This window comes from Anabas testudineus, chromosome 17 (assembly GCF_900324465.2).
Source record: "Anabas testudineus chromosome 17, fAnaTes1.2, whole genome shotgun sequence".
Lineage (NCBI taxonomy): Eukaryota > Metazoa > Chordata > Actinopteri > Anabantiformes > Anabantidae > Anabas > Anabas testudineus.
In genome coordinates this window covers 8214065-8225208 of record NC_046626.1, presented here as the reverse complement: position 1 = coordinate 8225208, position 11144 = coordinate 8214065, and the positions used below count along the sequence as shown (strand labels likewise).

The 11144-nt window shown below is 41.4% G+C and overlaps 1 protein-coding gene across 1 annotated transcript; it reads left to right on the top strand.

Annotated features, from left to right (window-relative positions):
- The first annotated feature begins 2247 nt into the window (after positions 1-2247).
- Positions 2248-6978, top strand: plvapa (plasmalemma vesicle associated protein a). Its single transcript, XM_026375220.2, has 6 exons — positions 2248-2953; positions 3320-3386; positions 3537-4249; positions 4984-6118; positions 6422-6479; positions 6627-6978. Exons 1-6 carry the CDS (start codon positions 2558-2560, stop codon positions 6658-6660), a joined length of 2403 nt encoding a protein of 800 aa, XP_026231005.1. The 5' UTR covers positions 2248-2557; the 3' UTR covers positions 6661-6978.
- Positions 6979-11144: the final 4166 nt, after the last annotated feature.

Below are 11144 nucleotides of genomic sequence, written 5' to 3'. Positions count from 1 at the left end.
TAAATTTAGATGACCATGTGTTTATGATAAAGTTATGTGATGTATTTATATGATCCCTGGCACAGTTCAAATGTATGTGTTCTACGAGGGTCCGTCCCCAGTCTGCTGAAGTTCCCGTTTCTGTAAATATCAGCATGTATCATGCTGAAACGCGTTTCTGAAAGGCAGTTGTTCCTGTTTTTATTGTAACGGTTGTACAAAATTAGGTTCCTAACCCTTGAGAGATAACCCCGATGTTGCCAAGGGCAACAAGTGACTGCAATAGTTGTGGTTAGGCACAGGATGAAGTGAAACAAAGAGCTATAAACACTGCTCAAAAAATTAAAAGAACAATTTGACAACACATCAGATTTCAATAATCATGCTGCATCTCTAAACTGGTGAATGAAAGGATGCCACATCGTTTGATGGAAATGAAAATGGTCCACATACAGAGGGCTGAATTCAACGACACCATTAAAATCAAAGACAAAAAATAATGCAGCAGGTTCGTCCGTTTTACTTACTTATACTTACTTTACTTACTTGTATGGCCCCCACATGCATGTATTCCTGCCTGACGACATTGGGGTATGCTCCTAATGACACGATGTATGGCGTTCTGGGGTATGTCCTCTCAGATCAGGACTAGGGCATCACTCTGAGACACAGCAAACTTTCTGATTATGATACGTATCAATGTGCCATCCTGGAGGAGTTGGACTGCCTGTTATACCTTCTTCTCCTCGTGCTTCTCTAATTCACCTGTTGTTAAATTCATTAACACCAAAGCAGCTGAGACTGATTACCAACCCTCTCTGCTACTTAACAGAGCAGATCAGTATCCCAGACGTTTAACTGACTTGATGTTCTCCCGTAAAGGATGAACCTTTTGACTCGAGCTGATTTCTCTGTGCTCTGTTTTGCCTCTCTTTGCAAATAAATAAAAAAAAAAAGACAATTGAATATGTGTTAAGTCACTCAAGGAACAGTTCATTTCAACATCGGGTCAGTTTGCAATGTTTGCAGGGTTATTGAGCAAATGAAAGAGTAAATGAATTAGCTCACAGGCTGCTTTGCTCCCTCTCCTCCTGAGTCATTTCGTCATTTTAAAGTCATCAGAACAATTAGAACAACATGTTATGTTACTATTTCAGCTCTCACTTGTGGAAGCAAAAAAAAGATTTTGTTCTATAAAATTGTACTTGTTTTTTTACACAGGATGCACTTGTATCCTCCTTCCCTATACATACGCCACTAACCTTGGACCATACTCTTTTTGTGTTTTAGGATGAGCCTATGAGAGTGGCCGTTACAGTTGCATGCATTTATTAGGCAGGTCTTTGCTGTCTGCTGTGAAACAAGCTACTATTTGTTCTTCTCTTAGATTTTCTGTTTTTTTTTATTCCTTTTTTTTCTTCTTAAGAACTTCTTCCCATAACCATTGTTTAGATACAAAGAAAAAAAAACACTTGAAGCCCACTTGTAATTCAATTAAAGCAGCCTTGTGATTGTTTATGTTTTATTTTTATCTTGATATCCCACATCTGTTGGCGCCTTGTGCCTGGAAACCTGTCCTAAAAGTTGCTGCAAGTTTGACCATCAGCAGCTCCTGTATGAATTACTGCTTCCTGTCAAGATGACTCCTGGCATCTCAACAATGCCTGGCAGGAAATCGTTGTGATTATAACAGTCAGAAGTTATAAATTGAGTGTCAGCGTGTAAGCGTATGTCTAGGGGAAGTGTGTGTGTCCTAGAGACAGAGGGCACCGTACCCACGTCATCATGTTGGACTGAGATTTGCGGCATCAAAGAGTCACTGATGGAGAATGTCAGAAGAACAACATGAGCCTTTGTCCCAGTGGCTGGCTGTACACCACAAAACAATGTTCACAATCCCATAAAAATACTTCAGCATGTTTATAAGGAACTGCACAGGTTGAGTCCAGTGAGGTTTTTATGTTGTGTTGTCAATGCATTGTTTTCTAATCAATCTATCTATTTTGCATTCCTGTTTTTAAAGCTTCATAAGGCAACATCACTAAATGTTCAAATTAAAATATAGATTGAAATAAAATTACACCCAATCCAAAAATTATTTTGTTACTCTGTGTTTGTGTGGGGGGCTGGGGGGGGTGTTGGCTCGTACTGTGTTGTGCATCATTACTCACCTCTGCACAGGGAGGTGCAGCTGGTGAAGGGTGGGGACCGAGGCTGGGACGCTTCCCCTAATGTGAAGTGTGTGGCCAGAGGGGTTTATAAATTGCTCATGCTACAGCTTCTCCACAGTCTAATTAATTCTCACGTTATAAACGCACCAGAGAGGAGACGTCTGGCGCACATCAGTAGGGTGCTCGGCTTTGTTTGTGGAAGGGGCACAAGCTAAGCCCAAAATGGACTGACATCTTTTGACTGGTCTGAATTAACCTAGGATCATCGTATCTTTTCACACGGCTTGTAAAGTGCTGAGGAGGAACGTGTCTTTAGAAATTTACTTTGTTTAAAGTTTGCTGCCCTTTCATCCTCAAGCCTTGGACCGTACTGCTTCTCACTCATCATCCTTCGACCATCAGCACCAATGTACAGCAGTGGCTATTCCCAGGTGAACAAATACAGTCCAGAGGCCCAAAAGAGGATGCAGTACCGCTCGAAGGGAAAGAGCTGCGGTTACTACATGCGCATTGTCTTCTTCTTCTCTTCCCTCATTCAGACTCTTATCATAGTTAGCCTTGTGCTCTTTCTGGTCTATGGTAACAAGCAGGACACATCCTCCACATCACGCATTCAGGACCTGGAGAAGAGCTTCAGCCATCTCTCCATTGAAAATGTCGCCCTCCGCCAGCAGAGGAAGAACCTGACAAACTTACTCAATGTTACTCTGACCAACAAGGCCCGTAATGATTGGGACCTGAGAAAATACCATGAACTCATCAATATCTCAGCAGTCATTATCACAGATCTGGACAGAAAGCTGGTGAGTAACTGAGCTAAGCTTTGTGAGTATATCTGACCTGCAAGACACTTAATCATCATCTTATTTTAGATTCAACACCTAATCCTTCAATAGCCAGACAAAATGAAGTATTCAAATCCCACGACAGCATAGCATATGTATATATTATCTAAGTCTAATTACTCTAATCAAGTGGAATATTTGTGATTTTTATTTAGATACGATTTTAACAAATTGCATTGGACCCACATTTATATTTGTAAGACAGTGTTAACATAAACAACATCGAAAAAATTATCCATTGTTTTTCTTATTTCTTTGCTTTTTACAAATGGTCCAGATGAAATCACAACATCAATTACTTTTCTTTTAATGTACTTCTAACAGCAACAATGCAATCGTGAGTTGGTACTTTGCAAGTACTCTAATATTCCTGGAGTGTGCCAAACAAAAGGTAAGTATGACTTCCCTTCACTGCAAACTAATCAATTTACAAATGAAACTGTTATTTTCCTAATTCTGTTTAAACAGTTTAGAGAAAATACGTCACCTATTTCTTCTCTCTTTTGCCATTAGTAATTGTATAAATTCAACTTTATTTTAGTTCCAACTGACTGTAACTGTGGGGTGCTGGTTGAACAGCTGAAAGCCAGGCTTCAGCTTGTGGAATCCAACTTCACCCATACAGCACAGAGGATGAGGATAGAAATGGACCAGACGGTGAAAGAGAGGGATGACCTTACCTTGGAAACCATCCAGCTGAGAAAGGACAAATCTATACTCGAAAAAGAGTTGGAGATATACCGACAAAAAAATAAGGATGACTTCTCCCAAAGCTTGAGTGGTGTCACCAATGTCTCCAAGGCTTTCCTACAGAAGATTGACTCCCTCTTCCCCACACACATTGCTTTCCAACTCACCTGTCCAAAACAGAGGGAACACCTGGAGCAGATTCGAACCAATTGTACCAGCCTGTCCAGAGAAGTGGAGGACAAGCTTCAGGTTTACCTGAACAATGTGGGATACCAGGTGTCGGACATCCAGGCCGAGAACAGCCGCTTGAAGGCAGAGAACTGGCGACTGTATGAGGACTACCGCACGTGCAGCCAGAACCGCTCGGGCTTGATCCGGGACCACAGACAAAATCTGGTCAAACTTCAGGAGAAACATGACAAGGACAAGGAGAAGCTCCTGATGGACAAGACGAGGCTAAATGGAGATAAAGAAGTCCTGGAAAACAGTGTCAAATACAAAAACAGCGAGATTGCTCACCTTACAGAGCAAATCAAGCACCTCAACATAACCTGCATGTCTAGGGTAAGTAAAATGTGTCAGAGAACAGATGGTGTGAACACGTGTTGGGATGTTGTGCTGCTGTGTGACCTCTTGTGGCTACAAGCAGCGGGTTCTCACTTCTTCTATCTTCTTTTTTCATCTCCCATTACTTGATGAAATATTAACACGTGACACTGTTTATGGAGGCGATAAAAAGAGAAAAGATTGTTTTAAAAAAATACGTTTTTTTAGATTTAGTTTGAGATTCACTTTATTTTACTCGGTAACGAGGGTTTATACATATAGTTATCACATGACTGTTGAATTTAGGTACAAAACCTTCTTATGTTTAATTATTTGCATAGAAATTGAATCTTTGTTTTTAATAATATGCTCTATCATTGTAGTCTCATAGGATGTATTTGGTTATGTAGAAATATGTCTCATATTTAACTTAAAGATCTTATATCAGTGTATGAGATAGTTATTGAAAATGTTTAAGCTCTAAGTGCAGACAAAAAGGTCAAAATGTCTGTCATCAAAGAACAAATTGATTTTGAAATGTGCAAATATATAGGTGTTAGAACAAATTTGGTACCAAGACATGAAGCTCTATGGCCTCCATCGGACCAAGGCAATACAGGTGTGAGTGTTAAAACAGAAAACAAAATTCATAAGACAGTATTCTGTTCAGTTGAGAAGAAATTGTTTGTTTCATATGTTCTTCATGAAATCCTTTTTTTCTTATATTAACATTGACCTTTTTTTTATTTCAGATGGGGATTGGCGTGCCGACTTTTCGGGGAAACACACCAACTTGGAACTCGGGTGGTGGATCCAGCTCTTCTGGTAGTTTAGGAAGGACAGGGTCAGTTGGTGTGGGTTCGAGCTTTGGTTCATCCTTCAACAAGCCAGTATCAACTGGGGCGGGCTCTTCCAGCTCCTCCTACCCGTCATCTGGGTCTAGTTCGAGCCTTGGTTCTACCGGGTCAGGGGTCAATAGGCCAGTAGCAACTGGGGCGGGCTCTTCTAGCTCCTCCTACTCGTCATCTGGGTCCAGTCCGAGCCTTGGTTCTACCGGGTCAGGGGTCAATAGGCCAGTAGCAACTGGGGCGGGCTCTTCTAGCTCCTCCTACCCGTCATCTGGGTCAAGTCCGAGCCTTGGCTCTACAGGGTCAGGGGTCAATAGGCCAGTAGCAACTGGGGCGGGCTCTTCCAGCTCCTCCTACCCATCATCTGGGTCTAGTCCGGGCCTTGGCTCTACCGGGTCAGGGGTCAATAGGCCAGTAGCAACTGGGGCAGGCTCTTCCAGCTCCTCCTACCCGTCATCTGGGTCTAGTCCGGGCCTTGGCTCTACCGGGTCAGGGGTCAATAGGCCGGTATCAACTGGGACAGGCTCTTCCAGCTCTTCCAGCTCATCGTCCTCTTCGTCTGGGTCAAGTCCGAGCCTTGGCTCTACCGGGTCAGGGGTCAATAGGCCAGTATCAACTGGGGCGGGCTCTTCCAGCTCTTCCAGCTCATCCTCCTCTTCGTCTGGGTCAAGTCCAAGCTCTACTGGGTCAGGGGTCAATAAGCTAACTACTGGACTTTTTTCAAGCTTTGGTTTAGGGTCGAATCCAAGTCTTAGCTCAAGTGGGACAGGCTCAAAGCCGGCGCTGACTGCAAGAGGCACATCAAACACAGGGTCATCCCCTGGGTCTAGTGGTCCCAACTTTAGCTCAAGTGGAGTCAGCTCAAATAAGCCAATAGGTAGAACTGGATCAACCAACTCTGGGCTCTCTTGGCTTGGAATTGGGAGCAGTAATTCAGGACAGAGTAGGACAGGAAGTGGGATAGGGAAAGAAAGTGGAACTAGTCACGGTGGAACTGGATCATCATATGGAGGAGCGAATGGACCAGCAAGTGGCTCAAGTAAGTATAAAAAAAATGCACCAGTTGCAGTTTTTCTATAGCTCATAGGTCTGTAGAATATTCAACCAAGTTTATCTGCACAGATAGAAAGATGTATTCTGTGAACGAACCCTTTACAGAGACATCACAGGACACGACTGTACATACTTCATGTAGTAATTATTAATAATTATTCAACTTCTCCAACCTTTGAATTATTGATTTAAAAGTTTGCCGCACATGTCAGGTTTCTGTTACCTCGTTTCTTAATCTGAACCAGGGTTTGATCTAAATAATGACAAACCATTGTTGTCTTACCAACAGTCAACATAGCTCAGCACGTTAAAGAACTGCAGCGCATCATCAACCCACCTGGCCCAGAGTGAGTATCTCAGCAGTTTTTGATGCAGTCAAAATGTTTCAATGGCTTTGTCACATCCTTGTATAAATTCATTCATTATTTCATAGGGTTTGTTGACAACAACAGTTTAACAACTTTCTCTCTCTTTTCTGTGTCTTTTCGTCACAGGGAGAAACAAGATTTCGCCAGGATTTTGGGTTAGTTCAGATCAGGCCAATGGAAATTCAAAGGTTTATGCTACACTGCATTCATTATACAAAGACAAGTCTTCTCATATTGAGTTCATTTATTGAGTATATTGATAAATCAGCCTTATTATATCCAGTTTGTATTTTGGTATGCATTTATAAAAGTAAGTTGCTGTATCTTTTGCACTTTTAAATGTAAAATGGGAAGTTTATGTGTTAAGGATTTGTATCTACACAGTGTGGCATCTTAGCATGAACAAACACATGTACTGTTGTAATGTTGTTACTGTAAATACATAAAAAAAATAAAGCTTTGTTTAAACATAAGATCGCCAACCTCGCCCGTCTCTTCTTTATAAACAAACCTATTTGAGATATTGCCACATTTACATTCGGAAATAACTGTTTATCTTGGTGTGCGTCAGCTATTGTGTGGCTAATTGTCCACAAATGGCTCTCCACCCTCTCCTGTGATGTGTGAAGCAAGAATAACTGGCAGCGATATTTAACCTGTGATTATGTTTACCTCCCAGCCTGTCAGCAGACGGGGCAGATACAGAAGAACCTTTGAAAACAATCACTTGTGTACAATGTGCTGTCACCACACATGGATATCCACAGTGTGAATAAAATTCTAATATATCTATAGGTAGAGCTCCTTCTGCTAGCCGATGTGTGTTTTAACCTTGACCAAAAGAAACCTTAAACAGCAGTTAAATTTCATCCTTGTCCTCAAGACAAAGAAAGGAAACACATATAGAACAACTCATTTAAACATCAGTATATATTTATAGTGGAAATAAACACACCCTTTTGAATATTTGTGAGAAATAATGGGACATTTTGTTTACATTAACACAATAGAGTTGTTGTTGTTGTTATTGTTATACCGGCTCGTAGAACTAGTTTAATGCAAAAGTTATGTAAGTTGAACGAGAACAACAATTCGGTGAAAACAAAATGGAACAATGTGACAAACCATCATGAGAACAGACAAACATCCTGTCCGTTACTTTGTGAAAGGATGGGAGTGCACTATTATTTCGAGATCCAGAAATGTATTGTGTTTGTGCCAATAAATAAATACGGCACTAAGACTTGAGCAAAGGGAGAGCTCTTTCCCTTTAAAGGATATCCTTTGTTTAACATCAAGTGTTTTTTCCATGCTTGGGATTTACAGCTTATTGCAGGAGAAGCTGTGAGGATATCAAAGGTCAGTCGGTTGGATGCCTGAGAGATTCATTTTATTGCACTTGCTCAGACACAGGACATGCTAAAACTATACCTCTTTGAAAATTTATCATGACAATGCGGCATCTTTGCAAACATGTTTCCTGTCATCTTAAGACATTTTCCCGTTGACTCATGTTATTTCTGTATTCCCTGTATGGAAACGACATTCACCATTGTTTCTACTGAAACAGTGGGAAATTACTGTAAATGAGCATCTTTTTCATTTGTACTTGTACTTATTTTTTAAACCTATAATACCCAGTTAACTAACCTGCAGATAGAAAATATATAGTTACGTTATTTTCAGGACTTTTGGGACAGTGGTGTTTGAACAGTGAAAGTCATGATACAAAAGAAAACAATAAGCTGCTTTACTACAGAAAATATTTTAAATCACATCAGTAATAGCAACACGACAGGCAGGTTATTTGTGTGATTGTTAAAAGCACCATTTGTGTCAACACTGTGCAACCCTGCCATGAATGTTAGGATATAAATCTGTCACATAATTAAAACCTGTCAATTTACCCAGAACACGTCTAGCCAGCTACCTCTCCCCTCCTGTTGATCCAGGAAAGGGCATGGGTGCTTATAATTACGACCTCCTTCCTCACCTGGGGTCACAGGACTGTGACCTTCTTTGTTTGTGGCTTTTAATGTTCTCTTTTTACTGTGACTTCTAATTGCATTTCCTAGACGTCTGGTCTCTCTCACAGTCTTTACAAGACTGATAAAGACACCAGGAGGCAAAACCCGCTCTTTCGTGCAGGTAGTACAGTGTTGAGGGGGTTAGTACTGGAAATAGACGGGAAGGTAAAATGTTCCCCCCGCAATGTTCTTTAGTACAGCCCTGACTTTCACCGTGACCCCTGTCAGCAGAAGAATTATGTAAAGAAAACATGGGTCAGTTTATGGCTTAAAGAAGGACCTGTGCTTGAGCAGCCACGCTAGGGTTAGGGCTAGTTATTCAGCAAGTCCTTATAACTATGCAGTTATATGTGTTTTTGTTGCAGGGCCTTACCAAGTTCAACAAAATGCAACTAATACATTCAAACATTGACAACTGTTAAATACATATGTGAACTAAACTAGTCTACACCCATCTAGCAGCACTGTGAGGCTGTACTTTGGCGTAGCTTTGAACTAATTTCTAATGTTAGTTTTCTATCAATGTCTGGCACATCACATCATCATCATGTTTCTATCGTCAACTGCTGCTGTGCTGCTGCTTGACGTCTTCCACTTCAACATCTGTTACTTAATACACCAGTGGTTTCTTTCTTCCAAATGGTTGTACTGTATTTGTGTAATGGCTCTGATTGATTTGATTTACCATTGCTTGCTTTTCACCCAGACAGCTCTCTCATTTAACTTAACTACAAATGCAGTCTGAACATTCAAAACCCAAATCTGAAACTGAGCGTAGACATTCAGTGCTATTTATTATTGAATAAACAATGTAATAGGACACGCCTGTCAGTCACATGTGGGGTGGGTTCAAACGAAAGGTGCTATCTCCTAAGGTGTTTAGCAGATCCAGATGTAAACGCCTGGAAATAAAAGTTGAAATATTGATCTTTTGTGGGGAGTGTATACACAAGCAGAAAGCAAAGACTTCACTGAGGAACAAATGACTTTTTCCTCACGTGTCATTTGATGGATGTTATGAGCCGTGAGCGTCTGTGAGCCCAGAACAGCTGCAGCACTGGTGCTACACCACAGGCACGGATGTTGAGATGATTACTGATCACCTAGTCTGCTAAGAAGCAGACTATAGCCACTGCATTGCACTCCCTCATGTCCACCCGGAGACATCAATACGACACATCGTAGGTATGTCTTGACAGCCATCATTAGGTGATGGGACAAAACCCGGCTGCGTAAGAGGATGTCCACTCTCTGACCCTCTCTTCTTCTGTATTACCTAAGGTTTTCCTGCAATAAATATTTTGTGTGGGACCAAAGGGTTCACTGTTTCCTAGCAGCTAACAAATTGCCTGGAGGTTATCAGTTCTTTGTAAAATTCCAATAAAATGGAAAAGGAAATCTACAACGATGACCTTTATGGAAAGCCCCAGTCTGGATTTCTTTCCTTTGTAGGGGTCCATTTGGCACGCCACCTGACTTCAGCAGGTTCAGGTAGAAGTTATACAAAGGTGGGGATGCCAATCATTTCTCAGAGGTACTGACATATGTTTTAATTTTCAGTGTATGGATTCTGTATTCATAGCTATGAAGAGAGCTTAATTGTTTTGTCTGTTATGTTTCCTTTTTTCTGTATGACTGTCAAATTAATTGTTTTCATTTGTGTTTGTGTGTTTAACTGAACTGGAAATTCCCACCAGGCTATTTTTGTCATTTGTCTCAATGATTTACATTAGCTTATGCAATATATTCAATACAGATCCAAAATGGCATGGCAATGTCTCTACCCTTTGACCTGTCTAGCATGGATGGCCCTACCAGGAGCTCCAGGCTCCAGCCAGCATAGCTCTCAGGGTCATTGAGAAACGCAAGCCCCTAAACCACAACCAGGTAGTGATCCTTTTTAGGGGAATAAATGCATTCCTCACGGGTAAAGAGAGCAGTCAGTCAGAGCTAGTTCTCGTTTCAACTGTCAACCCCCAGTGACAGATCCGGGTAACGAGAAACATCTGTCAGTCACATGTTCCAGTACTTTGCTCACTTAAAATTTGAGTTAACCATAAAATAATGTGACTTGACTGGGATATTGGGAACTTTTTAATCTCTGGCTCCACACCTGGCAAATAAAGATGAAAGATGTTTGACCCTCTGCACTGGCTTCAAGCCTGTGCCCTGCCTCCATCTGGTGTCAACTGCAGTGTATTACCGTTAAACTAGAGGAAAGTTAATATATGCTAGAAATATGTTAAACAGGTAGAAATGATGCAGTAACTTGCAAAGTGTGAAGTCAAAATCATCCTACATGTGTTACAGGTAAAACTAACAAAATACCATCCTCCAACAAACAGGGCTGAGGGAGAATCTGTGACCCACCACCACATCGGTCATGCTCATTGATGTTGCAGGCAGGATAATGTTTCACAGTTGTGTCCTTATGATGCTTTCACGTCTGCCCTGTGTGCTCGGTGTGAACGTGGTCTCATCTGTGAGGAGAGCAGGGTGCCAAAGGCAAATCTGCCAATTCTGGTCTTCTTTGGTAAATGCACAGGTCGAACTAGAGCATGTCTGTAGGGCTCCGGCACTGCTCCTGTTCCTCTCCTCTCCACAGCAAACCTTCTTG